At 40.3% G+C, this 22,911-nt stretch overlaps 1 protein-coding gene across 1 annotated transcript; it reads right to left on the minus strand.

Annotated features, from left to right (window-relative positions):
* Positions 1-1,404: 1,404 nt before the first annotated feature.
* On the minus strand, positions 1,405-19,144 carry LOC138739749 (zona pellucida-like domain-containing protein 1). The gene is made up of 9 exons (XM_069892334.1): positions 19,055-19,144; positions 18,672-18,856; positions 16,193-16,265; positions 14,786-14,883; positions 11,683-11,766; positions 8,446-8,614; positions 7,700-7,814; positions 4,126-4,149; positions 1,405-3,745 (listed from the first exon to the last, which is right to left on the minus strand). The coding sequence occupies exons 1-9, from the start codon at positions 19,118-19,120 to the stop codon at positions 3,600-3,602; spliced, it is 960 nt and encodes a 319-aa protein (XP_069748435.1). The 5' UTR covers positions 19,121-19,144; the 3' UTR covers positions 1,405-3,599.
* Between the last annotated feature and the right edge of the window lie 3,767 nt (positions 19,145-22,911).

The raw sequence follows: 22,911 nt of genomic DNA on the forward strand, positions 1-22,911 counted from the left end.
ACTGACTCGAGAAGCATCAGATGAAAATCAGTCGCAAAATATTTTGTTAGTTGTGTCAGCATCATTATTCAATTAAACTAAATTCAATAAAAGTTAATTTAATGTTTCTCTAAGTTTCTGTGATATAGCAAATCTGAAATGATCTCCACATTCATCTTGAAGTTGTCTATCAAAATCCAAATTGTTTTTTCAGGAAGAAAATCCTTCAAAAAAAATTGTTGTCCAGTGTAATTGAAAGATTCCACAATCTCAGTATACAAGCCCCTTGCATAATGCACATCGTATACTTTCTGATCCTTATACAGAGTAAAGAATATTGAGGTCCTAAACACACAACCACACACACACACAACCACACTCACACACACACACACACACACACACACACACACACACACACACAAACACACACACACACACACACACTCACACAACCACACACACACACAACCACACTCACACTCACACAACCACACACACACACACACAACCACACTCACACACACACTCACACACAACCACACACACACACACTCACACAACCACACTCACACACACACACTCACACACAACCACACACACATACACTCACACAACCACACACACACACACACAACCACACTCACACACACACACTCACACACAACCACACACACACACTCACACACACACACTCACACACACACACACACACACACACACACACACACACACAAAACCACACACACACACACACACAAAAGAGTTATCCGAGTGATCAATCTGAGGACTATTAGTTACTGGGCAAGCAGTGGGTTTCATTGGAGAAATTCAGATGCAAAGGGGAAATAGCAATTTTTAAAAATAAATGGTGAAAGATTAATGTGGTGAACATTTTATTGTGAATTTAGAGAGAGAGAGAGAGAGAAACTAAGGGGTGTCTATAAAAAAGTTAAATGTCACATTCTTTCACAGTGTTGTTCCTTCTGCAATGGAATACTAAAACATGTATGGATTACCCATCCTCCTTTGAAAGAGACCTGGAGAAGTTCTAGAAAGAAGTTCTTTTTGAAGTAATTTGCAATAATGCTGGTGAACTTTCTACATGACCATGAAATGCAACAATCAACGTGGAAAGTTTCGACAAACAGCACTGTGATGATGATGACCAACAATCTGTTTTAATGATAACTGTTGGCTGGGGTATGAGAGAGAACTCCATTCCTCTTCAGGTAATGTCAAGGCATTGGTTACAAGAGAGTACACACAATCTCATTTTAACATTTCAACTGAAAAACGAATAAAGGCTAACGATTCAATAACTTGAAATGGTAACATTCATCAAAGGATCCCACCGCTGCCCCCCCCCCCCCCACCCCTCACCCCGACAAACATTTTTTGAGTTTTTAGCAAGTTTGCTTATTGTTCCACATTTCCAGGAGATTGCTTGCCTTGAAGGGTAAATCAAAACAAGTAAAAGCCCTTCATGAGCTCAAGCCCAAAACGCTGGTTATGTATCTTTATCTTTACTATATAAAGTTGACTGTTTGACCCACTGAAATTCTCCAGCATTGGGTTTTTAATTCAACCACGGTGTCTGCAGACTTTTGTATTCTACTTGAGAGGTAAGTTGTTGGTATATATGTCTGAGTAGAATGTCTTCATTGATAAAAAGGCTATGTATGCTCTTTTTTGTTTACCTGATTAAAGTTTTTGAAGTGTGAATGAATTAAAATAGGGCACAAATCATACAATGAGAAATAATGCCCACAAATTAGTATAGATTAAAATCTTTCTAGGTTATAGTTTTTTTTTTAAAAATCAAACTTATTAAGTGTAAAGAAGAATACTGTTGTGACAGGTTATATGGGCTCAGGTACATGATGCTGTAGAGCTGTAATTCTCACCACACAGGACAACCTTACATGGACCACCTACAACAAACCCATAGATCCCCAGTAGGGGAAGTGGGAGGGGGAGGGGGCTTCCCAGACTACCAACGGGACTTTTTTGGAGAATGCTTGCTTTTTTTTGTGAAATTTACAACCCTGCTTTACATATTATTTGTTTATGATGTCAATAACATTTACATTTGCTGCATAACTGCAAACCACCGATAACAAACTCATGGACCAAAGGCTAAGAAATTCTGCTGCAGGAGAATGGACTGAGGAATGCGATGTGATAGGAGGAGCCACTAGGGCCGTCTCAAAGGATGGGCCATTTAGATCGAACTGAGTTTTCATTTTTTCTGAAGAATTTCAATTTATTTTTCATCCAAAACACTGATTTTTTTTAAAAATTAATTTGACCAAACTTACTTTGCCTTTTAATCTACAATTTGGTAGACACAATTGCTGATATTTCCCCAATATGCACTCGGCTACAGTGAATATCACAAATTAGGCAGTTTCATTTCAAGACTTGTAGTATAATTTAGCCGACACTCAAATATCTAAAATGGTCTGGGCACAAATTTAAGAAATGCTCTTCTATAAGTCCTTTAACATAATGCTGTATATTTTCTGGAGCTTATTTAATTGCTAACACTTGCATATGAATGATCAATTTTTAATTTCAAATATTACAACTAAATTATGCCATGCAATCAACCACTGAACAATAACCAAATTGAAATGTATTTGGCGTAGTTATAGTGAATGAAATTAATCTTAAATATGTCTATTTTGTTCCTTCTCAAATCTCACCTTCCCCCTGCATCTGCCTTCCTCTTCCGCAAAGTATTATAGATCATGCAGGAACATGGTTCTACAAGTACACAATAAAGTAATTATTCTTCACATGTGGAGAGAGGCATTGAATGCAGATAGTGGTATTAATCCTGACCTCACATGATATCTTCTTGAGGCCATTTCATAGCAGCAATGAGCATTGGGTATCTTTCCCACCATGATCAGAGTTAGCTATGCTGTGAACTGTGGCACCTCAAACCAATATCCAGACTGAACTTAAGCAAAAAAGACAAACTAGGGTTCATATCTGGAATATTCCTGGATAATTCAACTCAATGTCATACACACTATAATTGGAGTAGTTCTCTTTATTTTTTATTCTACTGTATTACAATGTCAGCTGAAGTGGTGGGTATTTTTTTTTTCAGTTTCATTTACTTACTTCACAATATTTCTCTTCATCTGCTTCCCATTTGCAAATTTTGTCAAAAAGACAAAGTTCCATAAAGATAAATGGAGAAGACATTGCTATGATTAAGCAAAGCTAGATTTTCTAATTTAACCAACCTGTTTTGACAATCTTATTTGGGTAGAAAAAGTATAAATTTTAAGTAATATCTGACATTTTTTTAATCCCTTTTTAAAATTAGATGTAATGATTGCAGAAAGATGTATGAATATGTCCTCTTCATTGAGTCACAAAACCTGATCTCAGCAGAAATACAGTTAAAATAAATCAGTTGTTTTCCTTCTCAAATGGCATTGAATATGTATATATTGAGATCCACTAGAAAACACGGCTCCTACTGCTAGTGGTTAAAACAAAATGAATCATATCTAATTTAGAAAGCTCTAATGGAAGCCTGAATGGTGCACAGAATCTTCAGTGAAAGGCGAATTGTTTATTTCTTTTACAAGCGTCCCAGCTTATTTTAAGGTGCGTTTTCTCTGGAATCTTCGATACAGAAGTATACCTGTGGCCATCAGGATGATGAAGATTACAGCTAAGATTCCCAATCCAATTCCCAGACCAATGTACACACTTAATGCCCGTTGAGCAGCTAAGGCTGATGCTAGAGGTGAAAATAACAACATGTTAAACAATGTTTAGGAAGTAAGACATTCTACATTGCTTACAACGCTCCAACAATTCCAGATCCCTTCATACTAAATCAGTGAAGATGTGATTCAAGCATTTGTTGGAATGAGAAAATCAATCTCGGCACCCTGTACCATGGATTTGGGCAGCAGGAAGAAAGAGAGAGAGAGGACAGTGATGTACATATGCCCATATTCTGGGCTGCCACCTAATGACCTCCAACCATAAGATGCATGCACATAGGTATTCGTCACAAACATGTTCAGGTTCAGCTATGAAGCTCCTCGTTTCTTCATCTTTATGAAGTACATTATGAAGTATTTACAAGTGTCTTTTAGCAATAGTTTCCCTTACCTGAATCATCAATTGTGCTCACCACTGTGGGTAAAAGTAAAAAAAAACAAAATGATTATGAGTGTTCTTGAATGTATGTGGTTTCAAACTTGCATCAGTTAACTGGAAGTTTGTTTTATATAAAATATCAGTATTGAATTCTTTATTTTCTACAACAGAAAAGAGGCTATTTGGCTCATCAAGATTTCAGAAAAATTCCAACTATTTAATTCAACTACTTATTTCCAAGTGACTAGTCATGCTTATTATCTTCCACCTGATTCCCCCTACCACCCTCCAACAACAAGAGCATTAGTATCAGCCGATTAATCAACAAACTTTGAGCCTCACTTTCTGGGAATATTGTTCTGGCAGTGGACTTTGAAACTGACTTCTTATTTGAAGAATTTTGTGGAGATAATATTTTTGTTATTCCAATGCCTTAGTCTAGCTCTCACAAGCATACAGAGGGACATGGTAGACCACAAGTTTAATGCTGTTGGAAGTCTTGATCTCTAGGTGCCTTCTTCAGTCAAGAAAAGACTGTGCTGGGAATGGTTAATTTCAACTTTGATGCCTGACAGCTGTGCTGTCAAAATTTGGGAAGTGGTCCACATTTTCCAAGATTTTGCTGTAACCTTTTTTATAGAAGTCTGTATGGCACAGCAAGAATGTCCTTTGTCTTGCAGCTCCTCTCGTATCTGTCTGAAAAAGTTTTGACAATGTCTTTGAGCTCAGTGTACATTAAGAACAAGCAAAGTTTGCACACTGCAGCTCGATTACTGGGGTTGGGGTGACCATGTTTCTGGAGTGTAGACTCAGCAAGTTGAACAGCTTCCCATGAGCTCCACTCCTGCAGGAAGTTTGTTGGACGTGAGATGTAATGTTGAAGTAAGAAAGATTGAGAAAAGTGCTGGAACTATGAGACAATTTTGTTTGACACAAGTTCTCACTGAGACGGTTGTAGTTTAGATCTGTAATTTAATATTGAAGTTTATTATCATCTGATTGTACAATCCGATGAAACAACGTTCTCCAGTCCTGAGTGCAAACACATGCAAACTCACATCCAGACATAACACATAAGACAAATGTACATATACATATATAAAAATAAATAAATATTGTTAAATAAATAGTAGAGCCTTTTATGAGCAGTTCATCAGTTGTTCAGCATTCTCACTGCCCTTGGGAAGAAGCTGTTTCTCAGCTTGGTGGTTCTGGCTCTGATACTCCTGGATCTCTTTCCCAATAGGAGTCGCTGTAAGATGCTCCTTGCAGAGTGATAGGGGTCCTCAATGATATTGCAAGCCCTCTTCAAACAACGATCACATCAATGGGAGGGTCGGGGGATGGTGGGGTGGTGGAAAGGCACCATTAGCCGCTTTCAGGTGCTCGGACGCAGATAATGTGTCGGCAGAGATGGCTGGGGGAGTGCAGCTGGGACGTTCAGCTGGCCGTGGAAAAGATGCCTTTCTGTCACCTGAACATGCCGGCTGAAGGAGAGCGAACGCTGGCTCCTGTGGACTGTGGCCGTAGTCCCACTGCTGCTTTTAGATGCAACAGGGGATTCTCCGAGCCGGAGAATATACCTACAGGTATAGGAGGGTTAGGTAAGTGCTCCTCCTGGCTGGGTTCTCCACTTTCAGGTGGCCATTCAACAGCCTCATTGGGGTAGAATAGGTGGCTTTACAGTTAGGTATTCTGGCCTCCTGAAAGTGGCTAGTGATTCTTTCAGCCATTGTTATGGTCCTGTGGATTGACCTTCAATCCTATGCTCCACAGCAACTGTACCACACTGTGATGCAGCTGACCAGGGCGCTCTTGAAAGAGCTCCCATAAAAAGCTGACAAGATAGTGGCCAGTGGCTAGTAGCCCTGCCGGCTTCAGTCTTCTTAAGGATCACTCTTGCACTGTCCTGACAAATGAAGAGATGTTGTTTGTCTAGAATAGGACACTTATTAAGTGGACTCTAAAGAACTTGGTACTCTCTACTCTCTCCACTACTGAGCTATTAATGCACAGTGGAGGATGGCCATGCCTAGTCCTCATGGAGTTCACAGTTACCTCCTTTGTCTTGTCCATGAGAAACTCAGTAGGCCAAACAGTGTACTTTATGAGGTGAAGATTAAGATATATAACCAATGTTTTGGACTTGATCCTTCATCAAGGTATGAAAAGCAATGTCAGCAGGGGCCTGAACAAAATGGTGGGGGAGGAGGGGCAGGGGGAGAAACACGGTCCCAAAGGCAGGAGGTAATATGTGGATAAGGGAGGGAGGGATGGCTCTGTGAATGGCAAGAGGAGTCAGAGGGCTGAAGGAAAGAAGTCAGAAAAAAGGGAAGGGAGGGAGAAACCGAAGAAGTTCACTTCTGTAAAGTACACTGTTTGACCTGCTGAGATTCTCCAACATTGTGTTTTTATTTCCACCACGGTGTCTGAAGAGTTTTGTGTTTTACTTTCATTATTCGCGCACTATTTCACAAAATTTTCCACCTTTTATCTGTAGGGCGACTCATTGTTGTTGAGATGAGACCAATTACTATCGTGTCACCTGCAAACTTGATGACTCTGTTAGAGCTGGATCTGGCGTTGCTGTTGTGGGTCAGTAGCGTGAACAGGAGTGGGCTGAACACCTCAGGGCTGTTTCAACGAAACAGCTGAAACATCCCTGAGGTGTCTCAGTGTTCAGTGCGACTGTGCCGACCCAGACACACTGTGGTCTTTCCATTAGGGGTATTGAGTCCCATCGAGGACAGCCTTTCCTCCAGTCTCTGGGGACTGATTGTGTTAAGTGCCAAGATGAGGTCAATGAACAGCAGCCAGTTGTATGAAGCATCGTTCTCCAGATGGATCAGGGTGGACAAGGCTGAGGAATGGATCCATCTGTAGGCAAATTGAAATAGGTCCAGTGTCTCCGGCAGATGACCTTTGATAATTTCTATCACCAGATGCTCAAAGCATTTCATAATGATGGAGGCCAGTGTCATTGAGGCCTGTCACTATTGCCCTCTTTTGTACCAGGATTTCGGAGGCTCTCTTGAAACTCACAGAGATGATGGACTGCTAAAGTGACATGTTGAAGATATCTGTAAGGACCTCCTTCAGTTGGTCTGCACTGTCTTTCAGTATCTGACAGATATTTGTCTGGTCCTGCTGCCTTTTGTGGGTTCACCTTGCATAGGGTTCCCTTCACCATAGGGCCAATTCATCAGGGGGACATGGAGCTTTCTTTGTTGAAGCTTCATTATAACTTGCATGCCTCCATGGAGCAAATGTACAAGCTTCTGCGGATGACTTAATTTATATTCCACAATCCATATCAATCCCTACAGTCAAAGGATTTACTGAGGACAAAAAAGGTAATTTCATAAAGATTTTGTCCCCACAACATTACATTAGACAAGTGTTATTGGGATGATTATTGGAGGGAATCTAGTTTCCCATACTTGTACACAGTTCTATCAGAAAACTACATGGCAATACTGGCCTCAGTATTTGTCTGCTGGAACATTTTGTTATTCATTTTAATGGCCAATGATACATTTCATATTTTATGTGCGTTTTAATTTAAAATGAATGAAAGAAGATGTACCATTATCATTCTTGGTCATGACAGGTTTGGAGCTAATTACTGAAGGGTTGGACAACTCATCCGGTACTGAAGTAGTGAGTGAGAGGGGTGCTTCTCTTTTTCTTCTGGAACATTTCTAAAAGGAAAAGAAACATGGTTTTAAAAATGTTTTCTGTATCTAAAAATTGGTAGAGCAAATGGGATTTATCAATGAAGAGTGTATCAGAAATCTTTACATCTTGAATTTTTCAATCCTTAGATATAAAATACATTACAAAGCTATACTGTAGTAAAGCTCATTAAAATTGAGAAACAGCACCTCACCTTTCTATGAAGACACAAAATGAGTTTGGCATTCCCATTTGTACCTCTTCTGGATCTCATTTCTTTACCTAACATTTTCTTGTACAGTCATTTATTTTCTCAATTGATCTGTCTTTCATTCTACCACATCATAGATCTGATGTTCCTTTTTCTTCCCTCTTTTTAATTTCTCCCTACCCTCTTTTATCCACTAGCCAACACCACAAAATACCAAGCTCCTCCAGCAGGTTGTTTTTTTGCTCAGGATTCTACTACAGTGTATGAATTCTCTTGTGTATCCAAAGAAATTCTTAGAATCTGCCTGAATGATGATTTCACCAATGCAGTTTGGGACATGGTTCATATTTTTGCCTGCAGATAGCCAAAAATTCAGCCCCAGCAGACCGCTAATTAGAGCTGGAAGCTCGGAATGTCAGATCAAAAACAGTATGTCCTGTACTCACATTAAATTCATTGCAAGCAGTCTGTGCACAGAGACGTGTAATGCAATGTAGATAGAAGGTAGAAACAGCCAGATCTCGGTGCTCAGTGAACCGGAAAGCTTCAAAGTAGAACCTCGCAAACTGGTCCTTTCCATTAGACACAATGTTGGTCTGTGGCTCATTATTGCATCTGTAAAAATTGAATAAATGGTTTTAGCTCTTATCTCAACAATGAAAAGGGATTTTGTGGGCCAAACAAACATGGATTTGTAGGAAACATTGTCATACTATGAGATATAAATAATGTGAATTGAAATATTGATACATATATGACTTAGCAGAGCATATGGGCAAAAGGTGCACAAAATAAGGAGGATTCACAAAGAACTGCAGCACATTTGATGAAGGTTATAAACTTGTGGCTGAGTCAATCACAATGGAGACATGCTTTCCTTCAGTAGTAAACATTTGGACCCCTGAAGCAGGAAGGGTCACCCTTTTGGGGATAAAAGGGCCATCTCCAGTAAAAGAACTACTTCAAACACCATAGTAGGGAGACAATGACAGTGTCAATGATGTCGGGCAGTTCCCATGATTCAAGCTGTTAGACGAAAAGTCCGACTTTCTATGATTGAGTAAGCAGTTGCATTGACGAACATGTATTTTCAAAGCTGATAAATATCTGCTGCACCCACCTGCTGGTTAGACCACATAGAGTGTTATGTGCTGTCCTAGTTGTTTAAACTTGAGAGAGTTCAGAAAAGATTCTTAAGGATGTTGCCTGGATTATCAGAAGAGACCATGTATATTTTTTTCAGTGGAGCGAAGGAGAAGGCTGAGAGATGACATGATAGAACTAGATGACTTTGAGAGAAACAAGATAGGCTGCAGATACTGTGATTGTAGTAAAAACATCAAAATGCTGGAGGAATCCAGCTGACCTATTCAGCATCTAAAGGAGCAAAGTGGATGATGTTAATAAGCTCATCGTGGGTACATGAGGCAGCACCACAGTAGAGTCATCGATGTAGCAGGAGAAGAGTTGAGGGGCCTTGCCTGTGTATGTCCCAACTTCAACCCATCTCTCCCTTTCCTCCATCTTTCTATCTCCATCTCGAGAGACAAACGCTCGACAGACATCTTCTATAAACCCCCAACTCCCACAGCTTGCTCGACTACACCTCTTCCCACCCTGAGACTCTGAGATTTCATTCAATTCTCACAATTCCTCCGTCTCAGGGTGAGGACTTACATACCAGGTCATCAGAGATGTCTTTCTTCTTCAAACAATGTGAATTTCTCTCTACCACCATCATCTCAGCCCTAACCCGCATATCCTCTATTACCTGGCCTGGCCTTCTCCACCTCCATGCGCAACAAGGACAGGATTCCTTTTGTCCTTGCCTACAACTCCACCAGCCGCCACATTCAACACATCCTCCTCCACCATTTCCGCCACCTACAACGTGGTCCAACCACCAGACACATCTTTACCCTTTCCTCCACTCTTCATTTTCCACAGGGCTGCTCCTTCTGTGACTCCCTTGTCAACTCCTCCCTCTCCACCAATCGTCCCCTTGGAACCTACCCCTGTGACCGTAGGAGATGCTCCATTTGCACCCATACCTCCTTCCTCAGCACCATTCAGGGCCCTAAACAGTCCTTCCAAATGAAACAACGTTTCTCTTGCGAATCTGCAGTGGTCATCTACTGAATTTGTTACTCTCGCTGAGATCTCCTTTACATTGGAGAGACTGGATGCAGACTGGTAGGTTTCTTTGTTGAGTACCTCAGATCTTTCCACCACAATAGCATGAATCTCCCAGTGGCCACCCATTTCAATTCTCCATCCCATTCCCTTGCTGACATGCACAGCCAGACTGAGGCCATCCATAAATTGGAGGAACAACATCACATCTTCCGATTAGGCACCCTCCAACTGGATGGCATTAATATAGATTTCTCTGGCTTTCATTAAAACCACCCCCAAACCCCCTTCTTCTCCTGTCATCTCTCCATTGCCTGTCTCCTTTCGCACAGACATGATCAATTCTACCTAGTCCTTTACCACATCCAATGAACACCTTTTGTTGGTCTGGATTCCTCTCCCATGTTTGAATTTTGAGACTTTCTGATATATCCTGCATCTGCCTTTTTTGACAATAGACAATAGGACCTGGAGTAGGCCCTTTGGCCCGTCGAGCCAGCACCGCCATTTTACAGATCATGGCTGATCACTACTATCAGTACCCCTTTCCAGCCTTATCCTCATAACCCTTAACTCCTTTGCCCACTTGAGTCTTATCTAACTCTCTTTTGAACATAATCAGTGAATCTGCCTCTACCACCCTCTGTGGCAGAGCATTCCACAGATTCACACTTCTCTGGGTAAAAAAATGTTTTCTCATCTCCGTCCTAAAGGGCCTACCCTGTATTCTTAAACTATGCCCTCTCGTCCTCGTCTCCCCCATCATTGGGAACAAGTAATCCGACTTCACCCTGTCTATCCCCCTGATGATTTTGTATACCTCAATCATGTCCCCCCTCATCCTTCTAAACTCCATCGGATACAAGTCCAGTTTTTCTAGCCTTTCAGCATATGTCAACCCCGCCATCCCTGGAACTAACCTTGTAAATCTGCGCTGCACACGCTCTATAGCTAGTATGTCCTTCCTCAAAATTGGAGACCAGAACTGGACGCAATACTCCAGGTGGGGTGTTTCCTTGAAGAAGGGCTCAGGCCCAAAAAGTCTATTGTCTCCTATAGATGCTGAATAGACCAGCTGAGTTCCTCCAGCATTTTGGTGGGTTTACTAGAATTCTTTGCTTACTTGTTACCGTGAAATCTCAGTTTGCTTTTTAAGTGGTCAGCATTTTATTATCTTTATGTTGCCCTGAGATAAATGAGAGAGGGTCACTTCTGTTTACAACAATAGTTAGTTACTGCAGATCTGAATAAATTGAGAGACTCTTTCTGGGTTTCAGATATAACTTGTTTCCAATACACTGTCGCCTGAACAAGGAACGTTGGCCTTGATAGTTCATCCCAAATGCAAGGTTGTGAGAACAGTCAGCATAGCTGCCTTTTCGGATGATCCAATTTCAATGTCTAAATTGTCCATTCACCGACATTCAAGAAATACTGGAATGTAAATTACAATTGTAACGGGGTGAAATATATTTGATCAAACCTGTGAGAAGCTATTAAATTGGAATGAAAGGTAATTTCACAGTAACCTTTAGATTTGGAGCACTCACCCAACGAAGAGGTCATAAGTTTGGGAAGAATTTAAATGAAATGGTGAAGTTGAAGCATAGCAACGATCAAGAAGGACATTGAACCTATGTGGTCGAAGATAAATCATGATAAATATACAGCAAGCATTTTCACATAAGTTTTTAATATATTTTGATTACTTCCTGTAAGTAGTCTTTTAAATTGTAATATTTGTATGCTCCAGACAGAAAGTTAATTTCTCATTAAACTCTGGTACCAATTTTATCTGACTTTGCCTGCATTTATGGGGCCAGTAACTGCTTCTAAGTCAGTTCAGAAAATAAAATTCCCATGATGTGGAAAAGTTTAGTGTAACGGTTAGTGCAAACACTATCACAGCACCAGTGATCCAGGTTGGAATCCTGCACCGTCTGTCAGGAGTTTATATGTTTTCCCAGTGTCCGAGTAAGCTTTTAGCCGGGTACTCCAGTTTCCTCTCACATTTCAAAACATTCGGTGTTTAAGGTTAATTTAGGTGTAATTGGGTGGCACGAGTTTAAATGGCAGGAATCATCTTCTTCTGTGCTGTGATTTTTAAAAAATTTAAATGTGGACATGGAGCATGGTAACAGGCCCTTCCAGCCCATGAGCCTGTGTTGCCCAAATACCTCATTAACCTACAACCCCTATAAAATAAAATTTTTAAAGAACTTTTTTTTATTTTCAATCTCTAACTTAGACAGAAGTTGGCAGAACAAATGCAGTACAAATTCTGATCAGTTCCAAGAAAAAAATGGTGACGTTGCCAGAGCTGCTATAATGGTATAGCTGACACTGATGCAGACCTAGGAGAGTGTGGAGCGGAGACAAAGCACTGTTCCAAAGGTTTCAACCAACCTGTTCTAAGGCCGAGAGCTCAATACAAGCTTTAAGCGGCCTGTTAAAGGATCTGATGGTATTTTATTTTAATTTAATTATTTTATTTTAAAATCCTGCAACCTCAGGGTCTGTGCTCAAGATGGCATCACCTGTGCTTGGCAGCAGCTACGACAGGTTGCAGACTCCAGGGAGCAGCAGACCAGCGCACGGCACCAGAAAAGGGAAGAGCACCCACCCCCACTGCAGAAAAGCAGAGGAGACTGTGGTCACCATCCTCTGCGGAATAACGAGGGGTTCAACGGCTGAGGAACTCACAATCTGTGGGCGATTTGTGGTCGGGTGACCCCTGCAGGCTGCTGGAGACTGGTTCATGGTAACCAAATATCGGAACTGGGATCCGAGAGGGTGCTGAGGGCAAGAAGGGCGGCATGGTTAGCGCAGCAATTAGCACCACGCTGTTAGAGCACCAGTGACTGGGGTTTGAATCCGGCACCATCTGTAAGGAGTTTGTGCGTTCTCCCTGTGTCTGCATGAGTTTCCTCCGGGGGCTCCGGTTTCCTCCCACCCTTCAAAACGTATGGAGTTGTAGGTTAATTGGGTGCAATTGGGCAGCACGGGATTGTGGGCTGAAAGGGCCTGTTACTGTGATGTAAGTCTAAATAAAAATAAATAGCTCCCAAAGGGTCTCGGGCACTGAAGGCTTCCCGATCGTGTCAGAGGTTTGGATCTGGAGCTCAGGTTGGCTGTGGATCATATAAGAGCCTGTGGGGCTGCAGAGGCTGTAGGAGCATTGCAGGTGAAACTGCAGACATTCAGTGACTCTGAAGGGATGCTCTTTAGCTTCTCCTTCTCTGTCACTGTGTGGAGCAACACTAGTGGCGACTCTTTATCTGCCTGACGGCAGGAAGAAGGCGATTTTGTGTAATATGACATGTTCTGCACTATTACATGGCAATGAAGGAATCTTGAAAAGTAGCCATTTCCAAACTTAACCGATGAATTATTGTTACAGGTTCTACTCGAGACACTTGTCTTTTCTTATTGTGAGAATGCTCAGGAATTTCCCTTGCATTGTGGTCTCAAGCTGACAAATTCAAAATGTATGATGCAGGCAGCCTGCTGAGTTTCAATGAGGCTGTAGTCTCAGAGTTCCATGGGGGCTGTCTTCCTTTGGAATAAACACCCAACCAAGAGTAATCAAAAGTAAAATAGCCTGCAATTTCAAATGGTGTTTGCCAGATAAAATAGAGGCAATGCCTATTATTTTGGATTTTTATGAAAGTGGGTGACAACAATCCATATCCTTCTCAATTACGTCTATAGAAATGAAAGTAAGATACTGCTATCTCAGTATTGAAAATCAGTATTACATTAACATGAAAAATCAAAATTAAGTTTGGCACTTCTTATTGCAATCAGTGCTCCATGCTGCACAATATTCGTGTATAGGAGTTTATTCTTAGAGTACAAGTGACCTTTGCTTTTCAGGTGTGTTGCATTATATTCACATTATATTCATGTGAGACAAGTTGGAAAAATAAATTTTCTGTTTACTCATCTATTATTTTTATGAGAGCAAGTTTTATTCTATATTTAAGATTGAATAGTGTTTGCCAATTCTGCAAAGGTTGAATTTCCTTAACCCAAACAGCCTGTATTATGGTGTGATGCTATTTTTTTGTTTTGAAAATCAAATCAAATTTTATTCTGCAGATTTGAATGGAAATTACAATTCCATATGGATATTTTTAATAAGATACTGACGCCCTGCCGGACATGGAATCTGCCAATCATATTTTATTAGGTGAACTTTAGTTTACAATGAACAACTGGGAATGACTATAATGGGGCAGTGCAGGAAACTGTCCATGAACATGGCCCACCTTGTCTTCAGTTAAAAAAGAAGACTAAGAAGACCTTTAATTAACCAAATATGATTCACATGCGAGAGGTTCTTCCCCCAGTGACATGATATCAAATCGCCATTTAACGGGAACACAATTCACAAATAAATACTTCCATTATTAGTGATGGTTTCTCATTTTGATCTATTATTTCTCAAATGATGGCCTGCATTAATTAATTTCTGCCTTCAAGACTAAATAAAAACCCAAGAGCCATATGAGCTTTAATCAGTACAAACCTATAATTTGTGAAAATATCCCATTAATTCATGTGCGGCTTTTCTTTGGGGCCTATGGTCTGTTGTAAAATAGAAGAAAAACTATATAACCTTAGAAGTAAAATTCTTGTTATTCATCTTACCTATTGGTTAAGTTGACAGCTTTCACTTCTACGTAAATTTTGGTTTTCAAGATGAGTCCTGTGTCTGGGATGATTAATGAACTTTTGTAATCTGAGTCCTGAAAGACAATATAGTTTTAGCATACTCTTGGCGTGGGAGTTTTATTATTCTTCTACATTAATTTAGTTGTTTAGCCATTTATATTTTTTCTTTCAGACACCATTTTCTCATCCAACCCAGTCTGGCTTTGACAACCGTTTGATGCATTTTCACCATGTAGCTTCTACTATCATGTGATCTGCCTTAGCATCATCTCCGTCTGTATCTTCCCTCACTCACTGACATTATGCAAGATCTCAAGACCATACTTATTTATAAGGCTTTCCCTCATATGACATACAGTGCCTGTAACAAGCCATTTAAACTCACACTGAACAGGAATGTTTTGTAAACCTAAGCAAGAGGATTTGGTTTTTACTTTTACCACCTAACGAATCCTGATCCCGTCAAGTACTGGGTTTGAAATCCCAGAATTTCCCTTTTCTTCTTTCTCTGCAACTCATAATCTGATTTATTTCTTTCTCCATTTCTAACAGTCATTGATCTGAATTATTACTTTTCTCTCTGCTGGTTCTGCCTGACCTGTTGAGTGTTTCCAGTATTTTCTGGAGTTTTTTTTTTCTATTGTCCAGCAGTATTTTGCTTTTGTGGTGGGTTAAAACCTGTCATTTAATCATTTCATTGAAAATGTCCACAACTGTAACAGCTGTATGAATTCCACCAGTTCCTCCCTTTTACCATTCATGTAGACGTTGCTATTGTGCAATATCAGGTAACTGTGGTGCAAGGATCGCTTTCTGATTGAGACCAAATCGCAGCTGCTTTCTTCATTATTTCTATTGTCTGAGCACTAACTACTACCCTGCCTTTAAAATAATCCGAGGGGCTCATTTACACCACTCCACTTGCCCTGCCTCACTGTGCTCATCTGTTCATTACTCCTCACTGCTTGCTTTCTACTTACATGACCAGATCAATTTTTCTGGCTTGAACTATCCTTTCTGTAAATGTTTAATTTTGTTTATTCTTTCCATTGGGATAGCATTTCCACCTGTACCATGCACTGCATTTTTAAGTCATTCTTATTTTTAAAGTTTTTTCCGTAATGGAACCCCATCAATCTTCCGTGTATTTAAAATGAATGAACAGAAAATTGAACACTCTAATAACCCAGTAACAACGAGCATTGCTTCCAAATCTTCAGCTTCTTTCCAAGCATCTTTATTGGAATACATTTGATACATACAGGTAAATTAATTAGAATTAATGGTTTGGTGGTTAGATACACTTCAGTACATTTGTCCACTGTGAATTCACTTTTTGTCTAGCTTTGAAAAGTCGATAACTTAGGTACTCAAATAACTTACACTGTAAAGGCGAAGTGTGAGCGTGCTTCTGAAAGTACCATTATTGTCCTTGATAGCTATACTTACTCCTGCACTATAAATGAAATCACATAAATCAATCAGTAAACATAATGTATCAAAATCTTCTTATTGTGATAAAAATCCATAAGGTCTTATTAAATCAGAAGCTCTTATTAAATTTAAAAACTACCTCTTTGGCACTTGAAGTTTTTAACCTACAGGGCTACAGATTGAAAGTGCCATTAGCTTCATGCACCTCTTTTTTCCTGCATAGAAGAGTTGATTTGCTTCCTTCCATGCCATAAATGTCTATGATTCCATATTTAATACATTAGATCAGTGGTTTATCATTCCACTCACATACCACTAAGTAGTCCCTATGCCATCGGTGATCTGTGATTAGTAAGGGATTGCTTAAGGTGGTAGGTGGGTGGAAGGAAAAAGTTCAAAAATCTCTGTTTTAATCATAGCTCATTGACTCGTTATGTGCACGGTTTCATTACTCCAAAGGAAATGGGCCAATGACAATTTTTCTCAAGCAAACTATTTCAGTATATCTGGAGCAGTGATTCTCAACCTTCCCTTCCCACTCACATCCCACCTTAAGCCATCCCTTACTAATCACAGAGCACCGAAGGCATAGGGAATACTTAAAAGTGGGATGTGAGTGGAAAGAAAAAGGTGGAGAACCACTGCATTCGATCCTATAATATCCTGATTTACTCATGATCACAAGAAGTATTCCAGCACAGAATACATATCCCGAGAAATGATTTTCAATCAGGCTGTTTACAGAGTGGAGGTGAAAGTAGGAAGAGAGCTTTGGCATTATGGGTTATCATTGACTTTTCAGTGTGATGTGTCACCCTGTCTAATAGAGCAATCTTGATCCTATTTCTGTTTATAGTTAATATGGGGTTAGGCTGTGTAGCTGTTTTAGATGACATGATGAGCCAAAGTCCTCCTTTTTAGTTATAAACTTTCTGTTCTTCTAAATTATGATACTACTGACCAGCAGTGCAATGTAGTAGATAACGTCGATAATTACGCGTGTGTGATAGTACAGATTCTATCACCAATGTGTATATGTACAGATTGTAGTGTAGGATGACTGTGATTGGCTGAGAGCTTAGCCACGCCTACTGATAGGTCTTAAAGGGTTGCTCCTTGCCAGACCAGGTCATTCTGGACTTGTCGACCTACATGTGATACACTCCAGTCTTCTAATTAATAAAACCCTTGGTTTGGATCAGCAAGCCCTTGATTCTTTTGACGCGCACTACAGCATGCGATAGTCAATTTTTTGTGGACCAATTTTTAGGGTAAAATTTAGGGGCCTGACTATTACATGCATACTACTTTTGACAGGGGTAAGTACCTATGTCGTTCGAGGCATTGGGAGCTCACATGGTTGAGACTAGGTGACCAGTCTACATTCAGGGCATCAGGAATTGGATGGGCAGGTGGCCAGGGCCTAGGTGGGAATCTGTGGTTGGGGCTTCGGGAGCTCAGATGAACAGGCGGCATGGGCCTAGTCGAGAGTCTGCAGTCGGGGTTTCAGGAGCTCTGATGGGCAGATGGCTGGGGCCTAGGTGGGAGTCCACAATTGGGTGTTACGATCTCCAGTGGCCAGGTGGCCGGAGCCTAGTTGAGAGTGCGTGGACAAGTCATCAGAAGCTCCGGCAGGCGGGCGGCTGGAACCTAGGTGAGAGTCCGTGGACAATTCATCGGGAGCTCCGGTAGCCGGGCGGCTGGGGCCTAGACGAGAGTCCATGGTCAGGACATCAGGAGCTCCGGTTATCCAGCGGCTGAGTCAAAAAAATAGGGGAGGGGTCAACTTTGACATGCCATGTATGGAAATGACCAGATTTTTGGTCTAAAAATAGGGGGGGGGGGGTCAACTTTTACAAGGTATCAACTATTACAAGTGTATACGCTATTAGCTTATGAGGTGGTGAAGAAGTTGGGGTGAGGGATTAATATTGTTAAAATCTGCTGCTTTGTTTGAATGTACAGTTCGTACCTCTCTTATCTGGAGCCCTGTGGTAATTCTTGTGGTCTGGCACATTTGAATCTGCTTCCATTAATACAAACTCCTTACAGACAGCATGGGACTCAACCTTGGTCCCGATCACTGGCGCTGTAAAGGCGTTGCGCCAACCTCTACGCTAACCGTGCCGCCCCACAGTATTATTTCCTGTTTTAAGCTTTGTTCTACCTTTGATATGTTTACATAGGGGTCAATTTCTGTTCTCTGGCATCTTCTGTGAAACGGCAATGGCCAGGTCCCAAAGTTGCCGGTTTAATTAGGTAGACCCTGTCAGATGTGAAACTATCAACTGTCTATAGAATTCTTAATGGATAAAAGAATTAGCCGAAATGAACTTAAAGCTCCTGTTTCTAAAGGTGCATTCTAATTCCGAAATCCTGCTTCAAAGTGGATTCAGCTAAACAAACTATAAGCAAATCATCTACTTACACGTCCAGCCTGGTATCATTGATGAAGTACTCCAAAGGGTAGGAACATGAATACAGATACACCAGCTCCTGGTTGTATGTTATGATGTTTGTTATTGGGTCATTTGTTTCTATCATCCCACTGATATTGACAAATTGGATGTTTGAAAAATCTTTAAAAACACCGGTTCCTTGAACGCTGGTGATCTGTGTAAAGAACAAAATATATTTAGAGGTTGAAGTAAAATATTATACTCAACAGAAATACATTCTAGATAATCATTCTTATAATTTTGTCCCAGGCCCCCCTTCTTGTAAAGCAGTTTACATTTATTTTCTGTAAATTTGCTGCCCCCTTACTTCAGTGTCTCTCAGCTTGTAATCCCGATTAGGATATCACTTTACCATAGAGTCATAGTCATAGATTGATGCAGTTTGGAAACCAAATCCATGCAGAACATCAAACCCCATTTACCATAATCCTACAGTATATTGTTTCCTCATTTTCATCAACCAGCGCCCCCGCCCCCAGATTCCACCAATGGCCTACTAACCTATTATTCTGCACTTCTTTGGGTTGGGAGAGGAAACTGGTGCTTCCGGGAGAAGCCAGCACAGTCATTGACATTGTGAGAATGTGTAAACTGTACACAGACGAAACCAGAGATCAAGATTAAACCCAGGAAGCAACTCTTGGCTGTGCTGCTATGCTGCGCTTATTCTGTTCAAAAGGTAATGAAGTATTTCGGTAGAAAGAAAATGTATCAAAAGTCATCCTTTTTGGACAACTCTACTTCTTCCTACCCCCCAGAAAACCACAGACAGAACAGAGTATCTTTATCAGATGATGAGGACATGATTTGGCAGATGTAGTTTTCACATAAAATCATGGGGCTTCAATGCAATAGGCTATTGTGTAAACCAAGAGATTGTCTCATGAGATACATTGCAACACCCAAATGGACTCTAGAGGTTTTGGTAACACTAGTGCTGGACAAATAAAATGAATATGCCAGATGATTTGAGAAGGTTTGACTCAAGACATGGCAAATAAGAAAACTGCTTCTTTAATGCTTCCTCTGCTCTTTGGCAAAGTCCATTCCCATTCTTTATGTGCAGTATTTTCTTTGTCACCCCACAATTATCTTTTACTCTAAAAATGTTTGTCTCCACTGTTGAATTTAAAGTTATCATTCCAGATTAACCTCTCCCATGACATTTATTTCCTGAGAAAACCTCTAAGTTTTCAGCTCTGAGATGTTTGGTTGAAAATCCTACCTCTGACATGGGCTGGGCCCTGAGGGTTGTCCCTGTGTTACGTCCAGTGCTAGATCTGGTTTATTTCTCTACAACCAATGCTCAGGAGTGAACTGACAAGATTACGACAACATTTGCTAAATAGCCTTTTCTGATGTAGTCATTTAGTTTGATTGCTGCTCTGCATTGGTTGTACAAGTTTACTTCTGCAGCCTTTTCAACACCCAACATGTAGCCTGAGAAGGCGAGGAGTTATATGGAGAATGCTATCATAAACTATAATTTCCAAGGGAATTTTTACATATTTTTGTTGAATAGCAACTTGTGCCATCGTATCCCTCAAAGTGCAAAACTCCTCCCACTGGCTATGACTGACATACCGTCAGTTTGTTTTCACAGGATGTGGAGTTAACATCACTGATGGGAAATGAAAACCTGAGAAGAGGAGGAGAAACTGTTGCATCCACCGTTCCACGGCATTTCGAGTCATCATATTGGTTGTTTAAAGCCACGTGAGTCTCATTGTAACCAGCAAAATAAATTGGACACAAAAAGATTGACAGATGCACATCTTGGGTTCCGCAGGTCACTTTGATATCGTCGTTTTCTATTTAAAAATACAACATGGGTTACAAATTTGCATTTGAAAATGTTGCCGTTTTTGACACCAATGTAAGACTGTTAAATTAGTATTTTTATGGATAATATTTATTAAAAATGGATTTTAACAGGGAGCTGTTTTCTGACACAACATCACCCCTGCTTGCTCTCATCACCTTGAACCTGAATTCTAATAGTTTCCCAGATATCATATGCATTTCTTTGTATAACTAACCACCAAGTAAAAACTGCAGCTGACCAGTGTGCCTGCTTCAAGCAGCAAGAAATGGAAACTGCAACCCACCCACCAGCATCAATCGAAGCCATGGAGGATTGGATCTTTTTGACAGGAGGGAAAGTGGGAGTCGAATTGAAAATAGCTTGTGCTATATGGGATCCTGCATGCAGTAGATGAGTGACTCAACTACGTAAATAAATTAGTCCATTTAAAAGGGTCTGAAGAATAAATTGAGAAGGACTGGATGATAACCTGTGAGGGAGTAGTTGATGAAGGAATGTCATGAAGTGTTAAACACTTTGATCCATAATATTGCCAACACTTATTTCTAGACTAGAATTCCTTACTAATCAAGATCTATAACTGAGAACTTCAGCTTGAGATAACATTTTCTGGTTGTTTTCTGATGGGAGATCAATTTGATATATTATTAATTTTTGGATTTTTTGCAAATCTTTCAGCAAAAACTGTAGAACATCAGGAAATATGTTTACCCCTTATCGATCATCTTTCTCTAAAAGTTGCATTTGAACCTTCACAAAACATCTAATTATTAAAAGTGAACTTAGAGATACTGTATTACGTGCATTCATCTATTACACACAGTGATTACATTACATTAGTGTGTAAATAAAGTTTGAATGCTTGAATAACCTGAATAACTGATATAGCTCAAAGGTGATTTGACTGCTCAGGCTGTTTTTCCAGGCCAAACACTCCGTTTCTTTTGTGTGCATCTATGAATTTTGATTTTGCATAGTATTTAATTACTATATTGATTTCTAACCACAGATAATATTGATGGCATGAATGAACAGTGTGTCTAAATTCTTTTCTTCATGATCTTTTTTTCTGATAATCTCCTATCCTATTATGTTTAATTCTAGAGAAACTTATACACATCTGATATTCCCATGTACCTGTACCTGCATCAAAAATAATTCAGGGAAATAGATTTAACAAACAAGAGTTAAGAGGCAATTGTGGAAAAAACGTTTTCATTTAAAGAATGATGGGTATCAGGAATCTATTGTTTGAAAGAGGAGAGAGATTGAAATCTTATGTTTAAAATTACTTGACCACTCCCATGACTTGTGCTGTAACTACAAGGCTGTGACCAAAAGTAGTTCTCAACCTTTTTATTCCACTCACATTCTTCTTTCTTTGGCTTGTCTTCGCGGACGAAGATTTATGGAGGGGTATGTCCACGTCTGCTGCAGGCTCGTTGGTGACTGACAAGTCCGATGCGGGACAGGCAGGCATGGTTGCAGTGGTTGCAAGGGAAAATTGGTGGGTTGGGGTTGGGTGTTGGGTTTTTCCTCCTTTGTCTTTTGTCAGTGAGGTGGGCGCTGCGGTCTTCTTCAAAGGAGGTTGCTGCCCACCGAACTGTGAGGCGCCAAGATGCACGGTTGGAGGCGAGATCAGCCCACTGGCGGAATCCCTTACTAACCACAGAGCACCTATGATACTGCTTTATGCTATAAATATGATATTTTGTGTCAACTTTGTCATGAATTTTAGCAGTCTCTGAAATAGCAAAATGAAAAGCTCAATTTTAGCCTGCTCAATTTTAGATTGAATTCTCACTCGACATGGAGAGTGAAGAAATTAAAACCGAGACTAAGATCCTGAATTTAAATAAAGGGAATTATGATGGTATGAGACGGGAGTTGAGTAAGATTGATTGGGTGGTGTTTATGGGGGGTTGACAGTGGATAGACAATGGAAAGCATTCACAGATCTAATGGAAGAATTGCAGAAATCCTTTATACTGGTTTGGCATAAAAATAAACCAAAAAAGGTGACTCAACCGTGGATAACAAGGGAAATTAGAGACAGCATTAGGTCCAATGAGAGAGCATATCAATTGGCCAAAAAAAGTACCAAATCCGAAGACTGGGAGCAGTTCAAGATGCAGCAAAGGAGGACAAAGGGATTAATCAAGAGTGCAAAAATAAATTACGAAAGTAAGCTTGTGGCAAATATAAAAACCGACTGCAAAAGCTTTTATAGATATGTCAAGAGGAAAAGATTGGTGAAATCCAGAGTAGGTCCTTTGCAGTCGGAATCAGGGGAATATATAATGGGCAATAAAGAAATGGCAGACCAATTAAATTCTTACTTTAGTTCTGTTTTCACAAGAGAGGATACAAATAACCTCCCAAGG

Source organism: Narcine bancroftii, chromosome 7 (genome assembly GCF_036971445.1).
Source record: "Narcine bancroftii isolate sNarBan1 chromosome 7, sNarBan1.hap1, whole genome shotgun sequence".
Classification (NCBI taxonomy): Eukaryota; Metazoa; Chordata; class Chondrichthyes; order Torpediniformes; family Narcinidae; genus Narcine; species Narcine bancroftii.